The following is a 25,741-nucleotide window of genomic DNA, read 5'->3' on the forward strand; positions in this document are numbered from 1 at the left end:
AAATGAATGAGAAGGTGTGTCCAAACTTTTGGTCTGTACTGTATGTTGAATAGTGTTTACAGTATGTTGTTTGTCTAAACTAAAATATAATCAAAAAACGGTAAGACTATAGTAAAAATTTAAGAAGACACAAAATGCAATGAAATGAATTTATTTTCTAGAGGTAACATTGGCTTTTTTGTGCATACATTCGAGATCATTTTAGGATATAGGAGGTTAAAATGCTACAGATTAAAAAAAAAAGAAAGCTCCCAAAGATTAATGCAACATAGTAAATATATTTAAATATTCTGAGATCTCTGCCATTATCTCAACCATGCATATGCCACATCACTGTTAAGGCACAAACCCATAGAAATACCCTGCATTTACAACCATTTAAAGGAATAGTTCACAGTATCGCTTTAATTCATGACAATTGAAATTGTTAACATTAAACAGACACAAAAAACAATTTTTTTTTATAAAATGAAGACAATGCTCCTTCTTTTTGCCTATGTCATGCATAACCATCCCAACATGAATACACTACTAGTCAAAAGTTTGGACACACTTGACTTAATGTTTTTTTTTTACTTTTTAGTCAAATATCAATTATTTTTCAAAACAATACAATATATATATATATATATATATATATATATATATATATATATATTTTTTTTTTTTTTTTTTAAATTTCAATACAAACTGTGCCAAGGAATGATTCTCAGTTTGTTTTTAAGAAAAAGTTAAGAATTTAGGTTTTTTCCATGGGAAAAAAACAGAAATATCTATACATGTTGAATGGCTGGGGGTGAGTAAATAATCAGGAACTTTTCATTTCTGTGATTTTTGTGTGAACTATTCCTTTAACACATTTCCACGACTCAAACATCATTCTGAAAAACAAAGGATCTTCTGATTTATTATTTTAGTCAGTTTGTGTGAATAAAATCCTTAAAATCAGACATCACAGCACAACACTTCAAAAAAAAGTCTCTTACTTAGATTTTTTGCCTTGTTTCCAGCCAAAATATCAAAAAATTCTTGAATCAAAATTATTGCCTTGTTTAAAAAAAAAAAAACAAGTCAATATTAAGTGCGTTTTTTCTTGAAACAAACAAAATAATCTCCCAATGAGGTAAGAAAAATTGTTTTCTGTTTGAAATAAGTTTTTTTTGCTTACCCCATTGGCAGATTATTTTGCTTGTTCTAAGCAAAAACTCACTTAATATTGACTTGTTTTTTCTGAAAACAGGAAAATAATTTTTACTTGTCTAGAAAATCCTTCTTGATTTAAGAATTGTTAGATATTTTGGCTGGAAACAAGACAGAAAATCTAAGAAAAGCATTTTTGGCAGTGCACCTCTTTTTGAAATACATGTTTTTTCACCCCATATTCTCTTGAGTCCTGATCATTTCTAAAAAATATATATAATCTAAATTAAACTCTTTATTACTACCATCTGTTTTTCTGTGGAAAGAAATCGTTGTGGATCAAAAGAAGCATCCTCTACAACAAACTCATTTCATTAAAATCAGAAAATCATTCAAAGAGCTAAGTTGATAATACTGAAGTAACACCGATGTAATCCTGTGCTGATCCTCTGCTATCCTACACTGCACTTTTCTTACTTAGATTTTTTTGTCTTTTTTTAGTCAAAATATCTAAAAATTCTTAAATCAAGAAGGATTTTCTAGACAAGTAAAAATTATTTTCCTGTTTTCAGAAAAAACAAGTCAATATTAAGTGTGAAGCTGCCGATGTGTGAAGCAAAAAAAATCTTTTCAAACAGAAAACAAGATAATTTTTCTTACTCCATTGGCAGATTATTTTGTTTGTTTCAAGCAAAAACACACTTAATATTGACTTGTTTTTTCTGAAAACAAGACCATTTTTACTCGTTTATAAAATCCTTCTTGATTTAAGAATTTTTAGACATTTTGGCGGGAAACAAGGCTAAAAAATCTAAGTAAGAAAAGCATATTTTGCAGTGTAACACTTGAGAACTCAACTTGTTTTTGGTAAATGACGATGTATTGATGTCATTTGGGTAGTTTAGCGTTAGATATTCAGGCCTGGAGACCCAGAGAGCGAGCTGTGTTCAGCACATCATCACGGGTCAGATAACATCCGCACAGCTGCCGCAGGCCGGTGAATGACTCTCTGCCATGCAGAACACGCCAGTTATCGATGAACAGAACCTTGGAGAAAACAACAGTAGGTATTGTTTACATGCACAAATCCAGTCTGATTCAGAAAGTTCTGTGAGCAGTCTGATTCACATACTCCTTTACATGTGTATTACATCTACAATGGTGTGAAAAAGTGTTGGCCCCCTTCCTGATTTTTTATTCTTTTGCATGTTTGTCACACTTTAATGTTTCGGATCATCTAACAAATTTAAATATTAATCAAAGGTAACACAAGTAAACACAACATGCTGTTTTTAAATGAAGGGTGAAGGGGAAAAAAAATCCAAACCCACATGACCCTGTGTGAAAAAGTGTAAAAAGAGGGCGGATCTAAGGTAAGGCGCTCATGTCAATCAACTATCGTGGGAGTGGCCTCTGTCTGTGTGTCGCCACACCGACAAGAAGCTGAGAATGACCTGATTTGAAAAAGGGATTTTACTGTTAAAGATTAAACAAATACCACTGGGTTGATTTTAATCATTGTAGGGTGGTTGTGTACACAAACTGCCAACGCACATTAATGTTCAAACAACATGTAAAAGTTAGTTTTGCATCCGATGACCCCTTTAACTTTTTTAAATGATAAACTATGACCCAGGCATGTTTTAAGATCATTTCCATGGGTTTCACAAACATCAGTGCAGATGTACTACATACCTTGCCTGGTTTGAGTTTGACCCACAGCTCATTCTCTGGTCTCCTCAGTTCAGCGGTGAGCTGCCTGTGAGCCACGTACCAGCGTCGCACCATATCATGAGGGACTGTGTTAATAACAGAACGGTCATAGTTATTATACCTGCAAAACAAGAAAACACAACTCAAACAAAACTGGACAAAAAGCAGCAGAAGCTTCATGAGTTTATTATTTATGAGACCCTGGAACACAAAACCAGTCATAAGGGTAAATTTTTGGAAATATTCAGATCTGAAACCTGACTAAATAAGCTTTGCCATTGATGTATGGTTTGTTAGGATAGAACAATATTTGGCCGAGATACATCTGAATTCTGAGGGTGCATATTACTAATCAAAAACTAAGGTTTGATATATTTATGGTAGGAAATGTACAAAATATCTTCATGGAACATGATCTTTACTTAATATCCTAATGATTTTTGGCATGAAACAAAAATCTATAATTTTGACCCATACATTGTTGGCTATTGCTACATATATACCTGTGCTACTTAAGACTGGTTTTGTGGTCCAGGGTCACATATGATCAGGATAATTTTTTACATTAATTGGTTAGATCTGTCTAAAATTACTGATGTAAAATACATTAGCCTCTTTTCTGTATCTCACACACTTTTAGGACTAAATTTTGTTGGTAAATTTGAATATCCATGCAGAAAGGCACTGGAAACAGACAAAAGATGTAACTGACATAACAAATAAACTATATGTAATTAATTACAGCCCAATGGAGTGTACAACAGAAGTTCAAAGACTAAATAGCCTAAATTTGAGAAAGGCAAAAGAGTTTAAAAGTCCACATTTCACTCTGCCACCTTTTGATGAAGAACTGTAGATTCAGGGTTTTGAGCATCTTTTTCATCTGAAAATTCATGTAGTTAAAATGAATATATGTTGTTTGAAAACATACTAGACTAATATTTCTGTTGTTTTGTTAGAAAAAGAACATGTGGGTTTCATGCACTGGACTGTTTTGAGCAATATGAGTTCAAAATTATTAATGTTAATACTCAAGCTAATACTGGTAATCATCAGTTTATATTTTATTATGATATATTTAAATAATATTTCCCATGAATATTTAAAAAATGTCTCACATCACAGTGGTCCTGTTGTAGTTCCTGTAAAAATTTTAATTTGAACAAATTTTAAATTTTTTGATTAATAAAAATTATTTAAAAAATTGTTTGATGTTGCTTTAAGGCAAGACACTGCAGGTAAATAGGGTAAAAAATTAACTGATAGTTATCACTATACTTACCCAGTTGATTGATTACATTGATAATTGCAAACAGTTTTTTGACATATTAGAGTCAAATGTTTTTACAGAGGGTTTTGGGATTTTGGGTATCACATTTTGTCAGTCCATAATTCAGAAAAAAAACTTAGACAAAAAAAAAATATTTTTTACCATTTTGGGGGGAATAAAATGTTATTATAAAATCAAGCAAATTATAAATGAACAAATCCCTCTGTAAAAACCTTCAGGATATAGACAGGAATAAAAATGTAAAAGTAAGTATATATAATAAGTGCTACTGACGTGGAGATGTATGGCTCAGTGTAGAAGAAAAAACTCATTTTGAGAAAACAAAAATAAGTTTTGTAATTGAAATCTAATGACACAAATAGATAAAGTGCTATAAAAGAAACACTTAACAGTGTCTTTTGGGTGTCTTCTTTTCACTAGTCTGAAAAAAACACTTTATGAAACAGCAAAAAGCCCAAAATCTCAAACTTGACAGGTGCATGAAAAAACAGTGTCTCCCCTTACGTATTCAACAGAAATATGCATCCCTAATGTCATACTATATACTAACAGTTATTTTTTAATGAATAAAACATTGACATTTTTGCACATTAATAAAAAGTTACTGATCAGATACAACATGGTTCCCCTTCAGTCGTTTCACTACGACGTTACATATGAGAACTCGCCTGAGAGACCAGTCATCTCTGAGCCTTATTCAAAAGGCCAATGAACATTGGCGAGTGGTATTTGCATGCCAAGCCACTCCCCTGTACACACTGATATATAATAGGGCGGCTTGCAACCACTCATTCAGATTTTCGCTTCAGAGCCTCTCTGTGCTCGAGCCGAACAACAGATTGAATTCCTGCGATGTGTTCTCACTCTCTCCCCTGCTGACGTGTTGCCGATCTAAAAGAGCATTTCTAAAAGAGCATTTTGGCAGCCACCAGCGGGATCCTGCGGGCTGCCGTTTTCACGCCTTTAAGAAGCCTCTGCATACCAGCGAGCAGCCTCATCTGAGTGCACAGTGGTGCGGCGCTCCTCCCTGGGCAGACCGGGATAAAAGAGCGAATTTCTCACGGCTGTGAAAGACATTCCTTTGAGATGCTTTTGAGATGCCGGCTGTGCGCTTCTGGGTGCGGCAGTTTCCTCACTTCGCTGGACGGACATGAACGCTGCCTCGCATGCCTGGGCTGAGAGCGTGCTGAAGCAGCGTTCACGGATGGTTCGTGCGTTCATTGCGAACGCATAACCATGGTTACGCTGAAGTCCCGCCGCTCGTTCGCGAGCAGGCTCCCCTCGTCGTCTTCCCGCGGCAGGTCGTTGAGCTGTCAATGTTTTTCGGCCGCCGTCGCAAGACGCGAGGGTGACATCACAGTTATTAAAAAAAAGAAAGAAAAGAGTGCAGAACGCGCCGCCGGCATCCAAAGCCGCACCTCAGCGTAGCCCCGTTGAGTTCCCAGAGCAGTACGCTTCCCCGCACGCCGGGCTGAGCGTCTCATTTGGTACTCCTCAGGTCTGACGCTGCGTCAGAGGGGGAGTCAGGGGGTGAGGCGGACGGCTATGCTCCTCCGAGCCGCCAGGAAGATTGGCCTCGGGGTACCCCACAAAAAAAAAAAAAAAAAAAAACCCGGTGCCTTTCTTCCCGGAGGTGCACGAGGAGCTGGTGAAAACATGCCTGGCTCATTATTCAAAAAAAAAAAAAAAACAGCTCCTCTCCCCTCACCACCCTCGATGGCGGGGTAGTCAGGGGGTATGCGGTGATGCCCCAGGTCGAGCGCGCCATTGCGGTGCACTTATGCCCGCGCGGCGCTGCCACCTGGCGGGATCACCAAGGTGTGATGCAGGAACTCCGTGCCACCACCGACTTCGCCCTCTGGGAGACGAAGGTCACGGCACGTTCCCTTGGTCAGGTGATGTCCACAGCTGTGGTCCAGGAGCGACACCTATGGCTGACTCTGGCCAGATGGCAGATGTCAACAAAGCACGCTTTCCCAACACTCCTATCTCCCAGAGCGGCCTATTCGGCGACACTGTCGAGGACTGCTCAGCGGTTCTTGACAGTTCAGAAGCAGACAGAGGCCATCTAAAAAAAAAATAATAATACACATCTCGCCCCGCCGCGAAGCTACCATTCCGCCGCCAGGGCCTCAACCTCCGCCTGCTTGTCACCTAAAGCCGGGCATACACTGTACGATTTTTGACCCTTTTTGCCACGATTTTTCACTCGTGCGAGAATTTCTTGGATCGGGCCGATTTTCAGCTGACTCGTGCGTCTCACATCGTGTAGTATACACAGGGTAACGAGAAGCGATTACCCTCTCACGATCGACAATCGTATGGTCGGATGAAAATCAAACTGGTTTGAAATTCTGGTCGGCCCTCGTGAGTGTATCGCACCGTTGAAGCAATGCTACGAGCGTCTACGACCTGATTACCCCAAAACTCTGGCACTGCGCCTGTGCAAACACGAAAGTGAAAGTGAAGGAAGTAGTGATGGGAAGTTCGGATCATTTTACCGACTCGGACCTTTGAGTCTCGTTCAGCAAAATGAACGAATCTTTTTTCGAGTAATTTCGTTCATTTTAACAATAAATATAATTCAAATGTTAGCCTTTAACCTCCCTAACACATCTACTGCTGACACAAACGTTAATCACACTTCAAACAAAACAAAACAAAACAAAACAAAACTATAATGCTATAAGAAACAGAAAATATTAAATCATTGTTTGCCTGGGTCTTTAGTCTAGAGCCCTGCATTTGAGTCCGAGCCCGTCGGGGCCCGAATTTTTTTTTTTTGCCCCTAGGGCCGGGCTTCGGGCCAATTTTCACGTCATAACTTGCACATATATCGGGCGTGATTTCATGATTTCATGCGTGCGTCCCCGGAAGCGCCAGTGATTTCTCGCGCATAGCAGAGTATGATGAGCGGAGCGCGGAGTGGAGCGGTGTGATTTTGAATGGAGGAAGGAGCGGATTTTTTTAAAAGTCGGAGCGTCATGGTTTTCACTCTCTTCAAGAGCGCTCCACCACCGCTGTTTAGCTTGATAGAGATGGATCACTCAAATCAGAAATAATGTGATCTGTAGGTAAAATAACTGACGAAAACGTATTATTTTCATTACAAACTTTGCACTGGATAAAGCAGCAATACTCTTTTAATGCTGACAATTATTAGCTGTGGTCGGAACAAATATTGCACACTATGTTTGAAACTCTCCTGTTATTTTATTTTATTATATTTTATGAACAGGACTGTTACATTTCAAACATACTTAATTTGTTTTTTTGTTTTTTTGTTTTTTTTTTTGACGCGGAGCGGTGTTTCTGACATCAGTGAGAGAGGAGTGGAGCTGGATTATTAAATGCAAGGAGTGCGGGGGAAATTGTTGCCGCTCCACTGTGCTCACATACCGCAGAGAGATTTTCAGCCACGTGGTAAAGTTGTGTTTTTTAAGTTTTCTATATTATTATTTATTCTTTATATATTTGTTCAATATTCGTTTACTTTACCACTGCGACTTTGTATGTTCCGGTTTTGCGCAGCAGAACTGCCTGCCCTGTTTGAAATGCCTTTGTTCTGAGATGGTGATAATAAACTTTAAATCTAACATTTTGCTATATTGATGTTTGTTTTATATCTGTGAATTGCATTGTAGACTAGTCAAGTGTTGATTTGATATATGGTTAAATTGAGTAAACACACTGTGGACCACATACCGCTTGGATATCGATGTCACTTAAAAAACTAACTTACATTTAAAAAACAAACAAACAAAAAACTCCTAACTTTTCTCTAAATTGTTCTGATAAAAAAACCGAAACGAAAAAACATAAACTTTCTATTAAATACGAAATCTGGTCTATTTTAATGGCTGTAACAGTATAAGCTGTTTGGCGGAAAAAAAGACGGGCTTCGGGTCGGACTCGGGCCAAAATTTTTGATAAGCTGTCGGACACGGGCCGGGCTACAGCCTGTGCGTCTCGGACCAGGGCCGGGCTAGGGCTTAGATTTAAGTCTATGTCTACTTTAGTCTATGGTTCGCTCACCTCGCCTAACGACTCTAAAAACAGGTGAACTAATTCCAGTAATAGGATGTTGCGCATGCGCGACTGAACGAATCACTCCCCGAGACGACTCGTTTGTCCCGAGTCACATTAAAGATTCGTTCAAAATGAGCGAATCGTTCAAGAACGACCCATCACTAGAAGGAAGCAACATGTTCTGTTATTTCAAAAGTTCAATAAAAAAAATAATAATAAAAAAAGAACATTCTTCAGATACAAATAACATCATAAAAAAAAAAGATAAAAAAAGTCCATGCGCTTACACGAACTCACGGAAAGGCACGAGATCGAGCGCTTTTTGCTCTGGTGACCCTCATCATTCCTTGTCAGCATCCTACTACCGTGTTTTTGTTGTTCTTCTTCTTCTGTTTCAAGTCCGACGTGCGATATTGGACGCACAGTGTGAGCGGTAAGATCGCATAAGAGCATCGGGTCGTACAGTGTGAGAACATAAATCGTGAGCTGCGAACTTTTACACCCTGCGATTCTGTCGTGCAGTTTGAGCTAGAGCCAAGAGCAACGATTGATAATATCGCACAGTGTATCCCAGGCTTAAGACGCCCTCCTGCGGCCCCCAAGAAACAGCTCCGTCCCCCGCCGAGGCTCATGATGCCAGACTGGCGGCCCGACGTCGAGCTGGCCGCAGGAGAGCAGCGCCGCCCGCCTCTCAGGGACCGGCCAAAAACAACCGCAGGAAAGCTGCGAAGCGTCCCAATCTCCCAGCCCAGAGGTGATGGAGATTGCTCTTCAAAAAAAAAAAAAAAAGGAGCTAGTTTCTTCACCTCTGGGGCCTCGGCCCCGAGTTCCCTTCTCGAGCAGCACTTTCACTCCTCGGAACTGGACTCGGAGCCGGATATCGCCAGCGCGGGAACCAGGGAAGAAGGTAAGCGCTGCTTATGGCAGTCAGACTTTTCTCCAGGATGTTCATCCTTCTGAGATCAGTCCCCTTCCCTTTTCCCCCCCCAGGCTGCCCCACCACGGTCATGTCGGTCAACGCTCCCTTGATTCCCCTGGCGACTCGGCTGGGAGCCTGGCTTCAGCCTCCCAGCCCCTCGCAGTGGTTGATTCGGACGGTACATCTCGGCTATGCGATTCAGTTCGCCAGGCGTCCGCCTAGGTACAGAGGCGTCCTTTTCACTTTTTGTCAATTCAGACACACATGGCGCTGTGCTTCGTGCGGAGGTTGCAGTCCTACTGGCGAAGGATGCAATCAGCCCAGAGCTGGAGCTGCTCCTGGACGAGATGCATCAGACCTCTCCGGCCTTCCACAGGCCGTGATAGAAACTATCACTCAGTTCCGAGTGCCTCTACTAGGCAGGCTTACGCACTGAGGTGGGGTCTGTTCATTGACTGGTGTTCCTCTCGAGGAGAGGACCCACAGAGATGCACGATTTCAGTAGTGCTTTCCTTCCTGCAAGAGAAGTTGGAGCGTAGGCTGTCCCCTTCGACTCTCAAAGTATACGTTGCTGCCATTGCAGCGTATCACGATTAATCCTCCCAGACCGCACCTCATACCCTCTTGGGATCTCTCCGTTGCCCTCCGCGGCCTACAGGCAGCCCCATTCGAGCCACTTGTGTCAGTTGAGCTGAAATTCCTGTCACTTAAGACAGCGCTCCTGACTGCACTGGCCTCCATCAAGAGGGTAGGGGACCTACATGCCTTCTCTGTCAGCGAAACGTGCCTTGAGTTCGGGCCCGGAGATTCTCACGTTATCCTGAGACCCCGGCCCGGTTATGTGCCCAAGGTTCCCACCACGCCCTTCCGCGATCAGGCGGTGAACCTGCCAGCTCTGCCCCCGGAGGAGGCAGACCCAGCTTCTGCGCTGCTGTGTCCTGTTCGTGCTCTGCGCTTATACGTAGACCGTACTCGCCACTTTAGACGCACTAGCAGGTCTTTGTCTGCTTCGGAGGTCAGCAGAAAGGGAATGCTGTCTCCTAACAGAGGTTGGCCCATTGGGTGGTGGAAGCCTGTCTTACTTGTATCAGGGAGAGCCATGCCCCTTAGGTGTTCGTGCCCACTCCACTAGGAGTGTTGCCTCATCCTATGCGTTGGCTCATGGCGCCTCACTAGCAGATATCTGTAGAGCTGCCAACACCTAATACCTCGCTAGGTTCTACAACCTTCGCGTAGAGGCCGTTTCCTCCCGTGTCTTAACATAGACTTCAGGTGAGCGGGAGGACGGCTGGTGTTGGCTTCCCACGTGGATCCGTGCGCCATATTCCCAGGTCCTCCATGCCCCGCAGTCAGACCTAGATGCGAAGTAGTCCCTGACTGTGATCCTGCCTGGGTCTCCTTTGACCTGCAGGTGGGGGCTATATTTTTCAATATTCCCAGCGGAAAAGACCGCTTTTTCCCTCGTGTATCCCTAAAAGCTTTATGGATATATTGAATTATTCTCATTTCCACATGTAAAGTTCTCATGTGCTCCGCCCCCCCAACCCATGCTTCAGTACATCTGGCATCCCTGTGGGGCCCCTCTACTGGCCCCCAGGGCGTTGGGAAGGTTACGTTACAATTTCCATCTGCTGACACGTCCGCCTGTCAGTACGTGGGGTTGTGCGTAACGCGGCATCAGGGTCGTGGCCTGTTCCATGGGTCTGTTCCCATATGTAACGTTGTAGTGAAACGACTGGAGGGGAACGTCTAGGTTACGAAGGTAACCCTCGTTCCCTGAAGGAGGGAACAGAGACGTTACATCCCCTGCCATGACTCTGGCGTCGCGCTGATGGCGGCTCGATCCGGCTCCTCAACGAAAACCTGAATGAGTGGTTGCAAGCCGCCCTCTTATATACCCGTATGTACGGGGGAGTGGCTTGGCATGCAAATACCACTCGCCAATGTTCATTGGCCTTTTAATAAGGCTCAGAGATGATTGGTCTCTCAGGCGAGTTCCCATATGTAAAGTTTCCGTTCCCTTCTTCAGGGAACGAGGGTTACCTTCGTAATAGGGCTGGGCGATTAATCGAAAAGTAATCGAAATCGACATTCAGAACCTATAATCGATCAAATTTTTCCAGGTCAATTATTTCAATTACTTTCCCTTTAAAAACATTACTGCGTGTGGAGTCAGGTGACCCCGCTCCGTTACGTTACGTTATTCCGCCGACATGTCGATGGAGAGCTTAAGCAGTATTTATACAGTAAGAAGTATTTACAGGATATACAAGAGTAATTTTATTTAGAAGAGATACTGCTTATTTTCTACTTTTAATATTTATTATTATTTTATAAATAATTTATTTTGTTTCCAAAAGTGCAAGTTATTTATTTTCACTAATTTAAGAAAAATGTGACTTTTCGTTTTAAGCAATGTGTGCTTTAATTTCAGTTGTTCAACACTGATGTTCAATAAATAGTCATAGATAGTAGATAGTGTGTGCACCCTTCATTCAAAAATCTCTCACTTGTAATATGTGAGCATATTTACTGTACAAAACTTGTCAGTGAACTATGAGGGCAAAAAAATAAATATTATTTAAATATAATTAAATATAATTTTATTAATGAATAAAATAATCGTTCATTAATCGTAATCGGGTTAAAATGTTCAATTAATCGAGATTTTGATTTTAGGCCAAATCGCCCAGCCCTACTTCGTAACCTAGACGTTTTAGTTTTATTAAGCTCACAATTTATGTGAAGTGTCAAAGGTGTGTACAGTTTTTTAATGTAATGAGATCAAGTTAAGAATTTGATATACAATGACAACTTTGATAAAATAACTTCTTCTCTAGTCCAAAGAAACATTTATACAAACTATCTGAAGCTTTACATGCCAAGAAAGTATTTAAACAGAAGTGTTAAAGATACAGTACAAAACAAACTGTATAATTGTAAGGGTCAGAGAGAGGATAGAGAATGATCATTAAAAAATAAAACAGGGCTGTTTGGTGCAAAAACATTATGTTTAAAGAGAGAAAATGAATAGCACACGTACATCTTGGAGACTTCTATTTGATGTCTGTTTTTACATCTGCAAGACGTAGTTTGTTTGTAGTTACGTCTATTGGGCGTTTCCTATCAGATGTCAAATAGACGTCCGTTAGATGTCTTCAAGATGTTTATGAATTAGAATGTATGTAAATTGACATCTTACAGATGTCTGCCAGACTTTTGTACACAGCAGATTCTTTCCAGATCAAAAAATCTTTAACAGACATCAGACGTACGTTTGATATCTGGGTTAGTTTTCACACATAGGAAAAAAATCTCTTACCGAATCATGTACACCTCATTATTCCATGGATAAACGTTGAGCACGGGGCCGATGCCGATCATGTGGTTGCGATGCTCACTCAGGTTCTCGACGTACTCGTGTTTGATCGGCACATAGGAAAGCAGTGCAAAGTTCTCGGGTGTTTGCTGGAGGACAGCGTCAGCGGCATGAAAACCGTCCACCAGCAGAGTCCTGCCACCCGTTCCTTCATGTCTCAGACAGTGAAACACCTGGATGCTTATGGAGCAAAACAAGATATTGTTAAAACATATTAATCACCAATATACTGTACATGAAAGTTGTGTTACTTATTCCAGTTCACCAGTGCACAAAAATCACAATAGTAAGATGTCTTTTTGGCTTTGGGTGCTGGCAACAAAAAAACACAGTGCCTCACAAAGGCAAAATGTAGGAACTACACCTTGATTTTTGTAATCCACCATCAAAGCCTGACAGCTACTCTGACAGATGGGTGCATGAAGTGTCCTACACGCCAATTGTGTTGGAGTACTTAAAAGTACACTTGTTCTTGTTGGAATTTTCATTGTGATAACCACTCACACTATTTTGCCTATGAAATTGCATAGAATAGTGCAATTTCCTATTGGGACAATTCTTTTAGCGTTACCTCTGCTCAAACAGAAATCTGACACAATTTATAGTAAACATTTGGCTTTAGAGATCGGCCAATATTTTTGCCGATCAAAAAAAATAAGTAATTTTAGACAAATCTAACCAATTAATGTAAAAAATAATATAGTAATATAATATAGTTCACTTCTGGGTCAAAACTGATCTAAACATAAAAGATGCAACAATTTATTTTTTAATAGTTAAATCTCTTTTTAAAAAATTGGAATCTGAAAAAATAACTGATGTGCATTTTGATCATTTTAATCCGTTTGCAAAGTGTATTCCTGTGCTAATAACTATGGATATTTTTACATTTAAGATTTTGTACGTTTGCCTACTGACAAAAAAATTATCAGTCTATAATTTTAATGGTAGGTTTATTTTAACAGTGAGAGACAACAACAAAAAATGCAGAAAAATGCATTAAAAAAAGTTACAAATTGTTTTGCATTTTAATGAGTGAAATAAGTATTTGATCCTATATCAATCAGCAGCAAGATTTCTGGCTCCCAGGTGTCTTTTATACAGGTAACAAACTGAGATTAGGTGGACTCTCTTAAAGGGATTGATCCTAATCTCAGTTTGTTACCTGTATAAAAGACACCAGTCCACAGAAGCAATCAATCAATCAGATTCCAAACTCTCCACCATGGCCAAGACCAAAGAGCTGTCCAAGGATCTCAGGGACAAGATTGTAGATGTACACAAGGCTGGAATGGGCTACAAGACCACCACCAAGCAGCTTGGTGAGAAAGTGACAACAGTTGGTGTGATTATTCGCAAATGGAAGGAACACAAAATAACTGTCAATCTCCCTCGGTCTGGGTCTCCATGCAAGATCTCACCTAGTGAAGTTTCAATGATCATGAGAACGGTGAGGAATCAGCCCAGAACTACATGGAACTACATCTTGTCAATGATCTCAAGGCAGCTGGGACCATAGTCACCAAGAAAACAATTGGTAACACTACGCCGCGAAGGACTGAAATACTGCAGCTCCCGCAAGGTCCAACTGCTCAAGAAAGCACATGTACAGGCCCGTCTGAAGTTTGCCAATGAGCATCTATACGATTCAGAGGAGAACTGGGTGAAAGTGTTGTGGTCAGATGAGACCAAAATCAAGCTTTTTGGCATCAACTCAACTCGCCATGTTTGGAGGAGGAGGAAATGCTGCCTATGACCCCAAGAACACCATCCCCACGTCAAACATTGAGGTGGAAACATTACTCTTTGAGGGTGTTTTTCTGCTAAGGGGACAGGACAACCACACCACATCAAAAGGACGATGGACGGGGCCGAGTATCTTCAAATCTTGGGTGAGAACTATTGAAACTGGGTTGTGGATGGGTATTCCAGCAATGACCCAAAACACACAGCCAAGGCAACAAAGGAGTGACAAGAAGAAGCATATTAGGGTCCTGGAGTGGTCTAGTCAGTCTCCAGACCTTAATCCTATAGAAAATCTGTGGAGGGAGCTGAAGGTTTGAGCTGCCAAACATCAGCCTCAAAACCTTAATGACTTGGAGAGGATCTGCAAAGAGGAGTGGGACAAGTCTGACCAAGTCATGTTTATTTAAAGGGATGGTTCGGAGTAGAATTGACTTCATTGCTATGCACTCCGAAGCCCATGTAAATACCCCATCCGAAGTTTTTTTTTTTACCTTAGTCAAACATTTATGGAGATATTAGAGTTTTTCGAATTGCTTGTTACAGGAGTGAATGGTACATGTGATGTATCTCGTAAATTGCACCACTAAACGTGCAAGTAATCTTACCAAACTTGTGCAGTAGTGTAAATAGGTTATGTACTCACAAAACGCTGCATCAGAACATTTGTAAGTCCACCATGAGTGTTTTAAAAACACGTTTTAGCCGATCCCTACTAGTCTCAAAAACTACAAATGGCGACACGTCGACGTCACTTCCCTGGTTTGAAAAAAGCACGTAAAAGTCCTCCTACAAGTTGACATAAACACAGATGTAGTAGGAGGACTTTTACGTGCTTTTTTTAAACCAGGGAAGTGACGTCGACTTGTAGTTTCTGAGACTAGTAGTTCTCGGCTAAAACGTGTTTTTAAAACACTCATGGCGGACTTACAAATGTTCCGATGCAGCGTTTTGTGAGTACATAACCTATTTACACTACTGTACAAGTTTGGTAAGATTACTTGCACGTTTAGTGGTGCAATTTACGGGATACATTACATGTACCATTCACTCCTGTAACAAGCAATTCGAAAAACTCTAATATCTCCATAAATGTTCGACTAAGGTAAAAAAAAAACTTCAGATGGGGTATTTACATGGGCTTCGGAGTGCATAGCAATGAAGTCAATTCTACTCCGAACCATCCCTTTAAGTCAAATATTTATTTCACTCATTAAAATGCAAATCAATTTATAACTTTTTTTTAAATGCATTTTTCTGGATTTTTTGTTGTTATTCTGTCACTCACTGTTCAAATAAACCTACCATTAAAATTATAGCCTGATAATTTTTTTGTCAGTGGGCAAATATACAAAATTAGCAGGGGATCAAATAATTATTTTCCCCACAGTAAGTGAATAAAAAAGTGTGGATCAAATGTATTCCAGTGATCATTTAATGTTGTAAGCTCTTATAATAGAACAGAAAGAATGTGAATTTGACTCCCTGCAGACTAAGCATACACTGCGGAAACTTGATCTGACAGACATTGTGGCTAATTGAAGCCCAACTTTGATTTTCCCGTTTACCCGCAGGGTTCTTGAAAGTATGACGTGTCTGTGTGTCGGTCCAGTGCCAGCTTTGTGTAGGCCGTATCTCCACGAGAAAAATCTGAAGTGAAGTTCCACATCCGCCCATACATGGTCTCCCTGGAAACAAAGAATTGCCTCGTTTAAGTCATAAACTATTATTGTGACCTGCATTTTCAAAATCAATCATTAAAATCTCTAGAAAAAAAAATACATGGACTGTGGACATTAGACTGTGTGGTGTGCAACTTGTTTGGAGTATCTGTTAGTTATATACAGTTGAAGTCAAAAGTTTACACCTTGCAGAATCTTCAAAATGTTCATTATTTTACCAAAATAAGAAGGATCAAACAAAATGCATGTTTTTTTTTATTTAGTACTGACCTAAATAAGATATTTCACATAAAAGACATTTACATGACATTTAATTATTTTCTCACAAGAGAAATGATCCCGTTCTAAATACATACACTTGATTCTTAATACTGTGTTGTTACATGAATGATCCAGAGCTGTGTGTATTTTGTTTTTTTTGTTTAGTGATAGTTATTCATGAATCCCTTGTTTGTCCTGAACAGTTAAACCGCCCACTGTTCTTCAGAAAAATCCTTAATTTTTTGGTTTTTCAGCTTTTTTGTGTATTTGAACCCTTTCCAAAAATGACTGTATGATTATGAGATCCATCTTTTCACACTGAGGACAACTGAGGGACTCATATGCAACTATTACAGAAGGGGCAAACACTCACGGATGCGTCCGAAAGAAAAAATTATGCATTAAGACCCGGGGGTGAAAACTTTTGAAAAGAATGAGAATGTGTAGCCTACATTTTTCTTATTTGCCTAAATATCATATTTTTTCATTTAGTACTGCCCTTCAGAAGCTACAGAAGATACCTACATGTTACCCAGAAGACAAAATAAGATCAATTTACCTTGATCTTCAAATTCCAAAAGTTTTCACCCCCTGACTCTTAATGCATTGTGTTTCCTTCTAAAGCATCAGTAAGCGTTTGAACCTTTTGTAATAGTTGCATATGAGTCACTCAGTTGTCCTCAGTGTAAAAAGATGGATCTTATAATCATACAGTCAAAAGACATTATTTTTCTAATACTTTACATTGATGGTGCACCACTTTTCACTCTCTGCAGGTCCTGCCTCTTTCCAAAAAGGCAACTGTCAAGGCCAAGGTCAACTGCATGAAACGTGTATGTAACGCCTTTTACCAAAACTGAGGCTTCATCAGCAGCTGTAAACAGCATTATATGTTTGCCAACTTTGGCATTGCTATTATTGTCACACCATCACACTGGTTGGACTTTGTTTGGACTGTTTTTTGGCAGAGTTCATTAAGTTCACTGATGGTTTGATTTGAGTTCTTAACTAGGGTTGAGGTGTGTCTTGTTATTTATCCTTGTTTGGTCAGTGTATTTAAGTTCCTGTCTGTTCAGTTTGAGTTTGCCAATTATTGTTTGTATCTCCTGTTTGCGGGTTATGGATTAGCTGATATTCTGTTTGTTAGAATAAATACCCAGTTTAAATTGATCTACAGGCCAAAACAGCCAGTAGGTGGGCATTAGAGTTGTGAAAAGTACTGGTACGTTGATACCAATGCAAAACTTAAATCTAGAAAATGTAACAATACCAGCCTCACGCACTTTATGCTTTGTATCTTTGCACATAATTTAAAAGCAAAAACAGCAATATTACACACTAAAGCAAAGGTTTAATTTAAAAAAAAGCATAATAGGTGGCCTTCTCTAACAAAACAGGAAAAGAACGGCCAATGTTGGACTAATTACCCAGCTGTAGCTCATTAGTCACTGGCAGTGCAAAAAACAATTCCTGTGTCTGAGCTCTTGACTTACAAAAGGCACCTGGCGACTTACCTGATTTAAGAAGCTTAAGCTTGTTGAAAAGCAATAGTTTACACAAAAATGAACCATTTGGACCAATTTACTCAACCTCATGTCATGCCAAACATGTATGACTTTATTTCTTCTGTGCATTGGAGCACTTTGGAAAAAACTAATTCTTTATGTCAGAGATGTGTCAGCATTAGGTTGTGTTCATTGTGCTCTGGTTTGGTTTTGTTCGGTTCCCCTTGACATGTGTTTTCTGACCTAGTTTCCTAGTGTGTGACAGTTTCTTTCCTTAATTACTGATGTTGTTTACCTGCTCTTCTATTAGCTTACTTATTAGTTCTGCCTGTTAATAACTATGTTTGTATCCAAAGTTGCAAATTTAACTTATGCACAAAATTGGAATATCGCATAAAACATCTGCGAATAAAGCACCATCCAACCAACGAGTCAAAGTGAACAAAATGGTCACTTCTTGATAAACTAAATATCACTAAGAAAAATATGAGAAGCCACCGAATATAATAATTTTCATATATAATAAACCACTTGCACTCCACCTCAGAGTGAGTAGATGAAACACAATAAATGCAGTCATTGCTTAAAGAGGTGGATGTCTGCTGTCTGGGAACCAGTCTTGTTAGACAGTTCTGGGAGGCAATTATACAGAAATACTTTGACAACAGACTTTCTAATGTTCAGATGTTCTAACAAGATCAGTCCACCATCCCATCACACATTTATTCTGAAATTGAGTTTCCATCTCCCATTATTCACATTAACTCTTTTTCGCAGTTAAAAAACCACCTCAAGTGAGTGTAAAAGCTTTTTTGCGAATTAAGGCTTTTTTTATTTGCCGTTTCTGATGCAATACTTCAAATCAGGCATAAAAACAGGGTGATGAAAACATAGCTAGTGCACGCCTTTGTTTCTTCAATTCCTTTGTCCAGTATTGTTTGTGTGAATGCTTAATGTGGTTGTTGTCTAGGTTTATCTCCTACAGTCTCCTACGTTTTTCTGTTTGGGTTATAATTAAACTGTTCTAGTTTCTCCTTCATCATGTGCCTCTCTTAAACCACCAACACATTACATAATACTGGATCCTCATAACAAGCTGCAAACAGTGCCTCAAGGACCACACTCATGGACCGAGTGTTTGTCACCATTCACCATCGGCCCTGATGAAGAGGACATTACCAGCTACACTCCCAATCCAGAGCTCAGCCAGCAAACACCCACTGCATGGAGTGATTGCCAGAGCTCACCACAGATGGAGCGCCCGAGCCTGCAGCGATATTTGAGGCAGCACAACAGTGTGACTGAGCCAATCACTGCCCCAGAGCCAGAGCCTGACATATTAACTGAGCAGTAGAGTAAGCTGGCAACATGTGCCGCTGTGGGATTGCTTGTGGAGTATAAGGGAATTGAGGAGGACCCCACCCACCCTCCAGCCACTGAAGAAGAGCTGCAGCTGGCCTCTGCAAAGTTCTCACCCAGTCTCCCTCTCCCACCTCCTTTACCAGGTTCAGACAGTTCCACAGCCCCACCTCCTCTGGTTCCCTTTAGCCCCTCGGCTTCTCCTCGGACACCTCTACATTGTGTGGAATTACCCCTGGGTCTTTTGGTCCCCCGCTCTACCTTGGTAGAACAATCTCCAAGCTAGAGGCTAGAGCCTCTGACTTTACCTTGGCCCTCTGACCCATCCGCTCCACCTTGGCCCCTTGGTCCCCCTTGTTTACTTGTGGAGTATGAGGGAAAGGTGAGCTGCAGCTGGCCTCTGGCTCTGTTTTTAAAAGGATTTGAAAGAGGATGTTTTCCAGTGTCTTCTGTCCCCACTGGTCCCGTTTAGCATAAAAGTCTCCTGTGTCCCTGCTGGTCCCATCCAGCATGAAATCTCCTCTTTCTCCAGAGTTTCCAATCAGTTCCCTCTTCCACCTCCTCTGCAAGGTTCAGCCAGTTCCTCCGATGGTTCCCTTTAGCCCCTTGGTTCCTCCTCTGACACCTCTCAGTTGAGTGGAATTATCTCAGGTCTTCTGGTCCCCAGCCCTGCCTTGGTGGAACAGTCCCCTTGCTCCACCTCCAGCCTCTGACTTTACCTTGGTCCTTCGACATATCCACTCTACCTTGGTCCTTGGTCCCTCATCTCCATTGTGGCCCGTCATCCCACTTGCTCCACTGTTTTCCTTCTTCCCTCCAACTCTGCTTTGATCAGGCATCACCCTGGTTCTACCACAGGATTCCAAGTCTCACCCTCCATCCCTTCAACTCCACCGGGCTCCGCTTCCGTGTCCTCAGTCACTCCAGCTCCACAACGGGCTTCCAGGTACCCGCCTCCACCTCAGTCCCACAAGATGTCAGCTCGCCGTCAGCTCTGCCTTGGCCCTCTTGGTATGCAGTGTCACCCTGGACTTTCGGCTCTGCCTGGGTCCCCATCTCTATCAGTTCCTCCCTCCATCCACTTTGCCATGGGCTATTATCCTAGCTGTTTTCTGGATTCCTACCTGGCTATTCCTGCTCCTGTTTCTTCCCTGGCTTCAACCACCCTTCAGCACCACCTTGGTTTCTCCTTTTATCACCTTCTACAGCCCTTATCCCTTCGCCTACTCTTCGGCCTTGAGAATCCTCACCCTCCCTCAGCTGGACCTTTTGTTACAGCACCTTTTCGGAGTGGAGGGGCTACTGTCCAGATTAGGTTGTGTTCATTGTTGTCTGGTTCTGTTCTGTTCCCTTGCCATGTGTTCCCTGATTCCCAGTTTGTTCCCTTAAATACTAATGTTGTTCTATTAGCTTGCTCATTAGTTCTTGAACCTCCTACAATCCCCTAAATTTTCCTAAAACTGTTCTAGTTACTATCTCCTTCATGTGCTTCTCTACAACCACAAGTTGTACAAGTTACAACATGCTCATTTCCATACAATGAAAGTGAATAGGGACTGGGGCATTCAAGTTCCAGATATATTGAAAAAGCATCATGAAACCATAATATGCAATCTGCGTACTTAGTATTCATAGTTGTCTTAGGTTTTGAATGACAAAAATGTTGGATGACATGAAGATAAGTAAATGATGACAGACAGTCTATTCCATAAAATCAGCTATCAAAACAAGTTTGCAGGATTTAATTGACCCCTTTCGGAGCCACTACATACTAGCCCTGACCTGATGAGGCTCACTCTTTGGGTTGCTGTTTCAGTAGCTTCTAGGGTTGGTGGGACGCCTTCGACAAAGGCAATACCATAAAGCAGGAAGTTGTTGAGGAAGTTCTTCAGCTCCTCATCGCAGCTCATGAACTTGTCCCAGCTGGCAGAGGGCACCTTAGCACTGGAGTAGATATCTGCGTTCCACAGGATACGGGGTTGCATGGCACTTCTCTTCTGACCCTCGTAGCTGTTCTGGGCCAGCCATGTTAGGTTGTACCGCGTGATATGACCATCTGGCCCTGTAAGTGATTACAAACAACGTGGAAATGACTTCATTAGGAGATAATATGATTAGTGAGTCAAGATTTCACCAGTTTTTATCAGTGGAAGACGTTACTAGTTCAGTGATAAGTCTATTAGGATATCTGCACCTTAAGGAATATCTGGGGTTCAGTACAAGCTCAATCGACAAAAATTAATTTGAAGTTTTTCATTTAGAAAAACTAAATTCTGGCTTACAGTGAAGCACTTACAATAGAAGAGACTGGGAACAATATGTAGTCAGTTCAAACAGTGTAGCCAAAACCATAAATGTGTGAAAAGGATTGCCTACTAACTGTTTCTGTGTAAAGTTACATCCAATTTTACAACTTCACTGACACTGGAACAGAAACCATAGAGTAGCTAAAAATTCTGATTTAAAAAGCTCTACCAAAAATACACTCTACTTAGAGTTTACATATTGTTTTTCTAACATAGTGAAAACTGAATCATTTAATTTATTCAATGAACTTATATTCTTATTTTCTCCTGTCCTTTTTTTTAAAAGTCTAACCATCTAGACAGGTTTTTTTTTTTTTTTGCCACTATCTTTGGCTTTCTTACGGTGGGATTTAAAGAGACAGTTCATTCAAAACCCATGTTGTTTCAAACCTGCCTGACTTTCAAAACAGTATTATAAAGAATGTGGGTAACCAATTGTACACACAAAAAACATTTCTCAACATATTTTCCACAACAACATGAGTATAATTTTTGGGTGAACTATCCCTCGGGTAAACAGCAGAGGTAGGAGTGTGTGTTTTCTAGATTTCTCTAAGTGAACAATTTTAACATAAATTGAATTTACTTCTTTCAAAAATTGCATTTGTTTATAGAAGTGGCAGCTTATTACAAATCCACATAAATAAACAGATAAACCTAGTATTGTATCTTACCTGATATTAATATTAAAATTAAAATAATCTTCATTGGATTAAGTCCATATTGAAAGGTTGGATTAGTGTGTAAATGGTAACTTTTAAAAACACAAGACATTCAAGTTTGAACTGGATTAGATTTATTAGGGGAACTTTGAGTTTGAGCCCAAAACAGTGGGTAACCTCCTCTGCAATTTTTACATAGGTTAGGTGAGAAAAACTCAGACTTGGCAGATTCAGACTGGATTCAAATCTCAAAGTACACAAACTTGTTTAAGGCCCTCCAGGAAAACTAGTCCTGTCAAAATCGGGCTTTAGAAATTAAAAGCTGCTTTAAAACAATATGGATTGTGAAAAGTGCTGTACACATAAAAATGGTAACACTTTAGTTTAGGAAGAAATTCTCACTATTAACTAGTTGTTTATTAGCATACATATTACTAATATACTGGCTGTTTATTAGTACTTATAAAGCACATATTAATGTCTTATTCTGCATGACCATATTTTAGATCTCTAAACCTTACCCTATGCCTAAACTTAACAACTACCTTACTAAATATTAATAAGCAGCAAATTAGGAGTTTATTGAGGCAAATGTTATAGTTAATAGTTAGTATATAGTGAGAAATGGTCCCTAAAATGTGACCACAAAAACTGTACTTTGTGCGCAGTAATATTAACACTATATGAATGAATTTAAAAAGTAAAAAGCCAATTTTGAGATCATGCCAACTTTAAAAAAGGGAAACTGCAGCACTGATAGAAGGCTAATCTCAGGGTACTTAGTAGTTAACACCTCTTCACATTAAATATTTTACTAGCCGACTGACTCAATCGTGGGCCAAAGTAACAGACACAAAAGCCATGAGAAAGTGAGGAATGCTGTTACTATGTAACTGACCGTTATAATAATGTACTGTAGTTTATAAAGTAAATCTCACAGATGCTGTCCGCTGAGTTTCGTAAGAGTCAAAGGTTTGTCTGTCTTTCTCACAGACTCTTATCTTGACTTAGGAAAGAGATATCCATCTTTGTTTTGGAAGAGTGTTAAACTTATCTTAGCACAATAGGACCACAATCTCCAGGGAGAGGACTGAAACATGAAGACACAGTTACAGTCGGCTTATCTTGCTATCCCAACATTAAGCAATCATGCAGAAAACCGTGAACGGTACGCAAAGGTGACACGTTTGATGATTTCGTTTTGTTTCCTGAACAAATTATTTTAAAAGGATGTTTACCAGGAAATGAGGAAAAGGGAATAAATACACGTGCCAACCAATCAGACAAGTCAGACAAGAAAAGAATTAAAAATCGCATGAATGCCAAATCTAATCTAAACAGAGTTACTCAACCAAAAAATAAAAACTGATGGTGCATCTAATTTCAAAAGCTGTGCATTTGTCAGCCGCATATGTTCATTGCAAAAAGTAACCATTGCATTTCAAAGAAAGGGTGTCAATTTTGTTATGCTTACTTTAGCAGTGAATAATAATATTAGTTTGTTCCCCGCACAAAGCTAATCTTTGACTATGCACATGAGCCATACGGGCGACTGTTATGAAAACGGTGACAGAAAAAGGAGACAAAATAATGACTACAGGCTACTTTTATGGTTTTATAGCTCGAGGGTGAGTAAATAATGGCAGGATGTTCATTTCATTTGGTAAACTAGTTTATCGGGCATATATTTAGAGGTTCTCTTGAAATGAAGTGATTCTGATTTTCAACTGAGTTGAATTAAGCATTGTTCTGCACTTACATGTCAAGAAGAGGTTGTTTTCATCCACTCTGCTCTTTGAAGGCCTGATGTTCAGATCAATGATGGCAGTGTCCAGGTTACGCTGGTTTGTTTTTGAGTTGTAGCATGAAGCCGAACGGCAGTGATCTCGCAGCCATACATAGTCAAAGTGCATTACAAGACCACCATAGTTGAGCTCTGCAGAAATATATGAATTTATTAAGACTTGTTTACAACCATTCAGTTTATTGTGGCATGCAATTTAAAATTATTCCATAATGGTGCACATATATCAGTGCCAGACTGATTAATTAACCATTAACCAAACATAGTGTCAAATTAAATTAAAAAAATCAAATATAAATTCAAATATTTTTGTTTGTATCTATATATGTGACCCTGGACCACAAAACCAGTCTTAAGTCGCTGGGGTATATTTGTAGCAATAGCCAAAAATACATTGTATGGGTCAAAATTTTAGATTTTTCTTTTATGCCAAAAATCATTAGGAAATTAAGTAAAATCATGTTCCATGAAGATTTTTTGCAAAATTCCTACTATAAATATATCACAATGTAATTTTTGATTAGTAATATGCATTGTTAAGAACTTAATTTGGAGAACTTTAAAGGTGATTTTCTCTGTATTTTTTTTTTTTTTTGCACCCTCAGATTGCAGATCTTAAAATAGATGTACCTCGGCCAAATATTGTCCTATCCTAACAAACCAAATATCAATAGAAAGCTTATTTATTGAACTTTCATATGATGCATACATCTCAGTTTTGTAAAATTTTACCTTATGACTGGTTTTGTGGTCCAGGGTCACATATTTGTTCTCAAGAAATCTTTATCAGCCATTAAATAAAAAGTTTTAAGTTTTAGTTATTTTCTTGTGTGTTTTGTCATTTTTATTAATTTTCATTGTTTTTAAATATGTCTATATAGTTTTAATTAATTCTTCTTTCAGTTTTAGTGATTTTAGTACATCAAGCTAAATGAGTTTTTTGTATTTTATTTCATTTCAGTTAACATTCATTTAATTTCAAGCATTTTTCACAGTTTTAGTTAACTAAAATAACTCTGGTTTGATTGTTGTATTTAATAATTTGCTTTGTGACGCTGAACCACAAAACCAGTCATAAGGGTCATTTTTTTAAAATTGAGATTTATACATCATATTAAAGTTGAAATGAATAAATAAGCTTTATATTGTTAGAACAACTATTTAAAAATCTGAAATATGCAAAAAAAAATTACATACTGAGAAAATCACCTTTAAAGCGGTGCATATTATTAATGCAATGCATTTTACTAATCAAAAATTACGTTTTGGTATATTTATGGTAGGAAATTTACACAATTTTTGCATGGAACATGATCTTTACTTATTATCCTAATGATTTTTGGCATTAAAATCAGTCATTTTGACAAATATACTGCTACTTAAGACTGGTTTTGTGGTCCATGGCAATTCTAACTATAATAGCATGTGAAACTTAAGTTATTTTGAATGCAACTATCTGGCAATGCAATGTCTCTCACCTAAGCAGTCAGGCAGTAGCTGATAGTTGCATGAAGATGAATGGGTTGCAGTGTGCTGTAATCTCTTGCTCTGAGAACTGCTTCCCAAACCTTGTCTCAAGTGCAGATATCCACTCAGTCTGGTAAACATGCGTATTAATGTCATGGTGACCTGGAAAGAGAGGAACCCCCGTGCACATAATGCACCAGAAATTGCAGCAAATTGCCCTCATACGTATTATCTGAATAACACAACAGATAGTAACAATGTAATATAGTGTATTAATGGTTTCTTGCAGCGCGAGTCGACTCACATGCGAATCCGGAACTTTAAGGTTTCCTGCGTGCGGATGTGACAAACCTGAAACTTGGGTGAACTTCAATTCACGGGTGTTTCTTAAAGAGCTGCTATATATACTCTTTAATATTAATCATTAAACTTGAGCTTCATCCCCGCCATTGTCTCCATGAGTCCAGGAGGTGTCCACGCA

General features: G+C 39.6%; 1 protein-coding gene across 1 annotated transcript; it reads right to left on the reverse strand.

The window, feature by feature from the left end:
- Window positions 1-720: 720 nt before the first annotated feature.
- Window positions 721-25,741, reverse strand: tmlhe (trimethyllysine hydroxylase, epsilon). The gene is made up of 8 exons (XM_073824626.1): window positions 25,565-25,741; window positions 25,272-25,422; window positions 23,749-23,925; window positions 20,804-21,083; window positions 15,783-15,902; window positions 12,415-12,651; window positions 2,836-2,974; window positions 721-2,187 (listed from the first exon to the last, which is right to left on the reverse strand). The coding sequence occupies exons 2-8, from the start codon at window positions 25,414-25,416 to the stop codon at window positions 2,056-2,058; spliced, it is 1,230 nt and encodes a 409-aa protein (XP_073680727.1). The 5' UTR covers window positions 25,417-25,422; window positions 25,565-25,741; the 3' UTR covers window positions 721-2,055.

The sequence above is a fragment of the Garra rufa genome, chromosome 19 (genome assembly GCF_049309525.1).
Source record: "Garra rufa chromosome 19, GarRuf1.0, whole genome shotgun sequence".
In the NCBI taxonomy this organism is placed as follows: domain Eukaryota; kingdom Metazoa; phylum Chordata; class Actinopteri; order Cypriniformes; family Cyprinidae; genus Garra; species Garra rufa.

Bases quoted from the DNA above. Each gene is read 5' to 3' on its own strand.
- tmlhe (XM_073824626.1), bottom strand. From the start codon at position 25,416: ATGACATTAATACGCATGTTTACCAGACTGAGTGGATATCTGCACTTG. The intron at 23,926-25,271 runs GTGAGAGACATT...ATATTTCTGCAG, and splicing joins GCTACTGCCTGACTGCTTAG to AGCTCAACTATGGTGGTCTT. The intron at 12,652-15,782 runs GTAAACGGGAAA...TTGCTCCATAAG, and splicing joins TACTTTCAAGAACCCTGCGG to CATCCAGGTGTTTCACTGTC.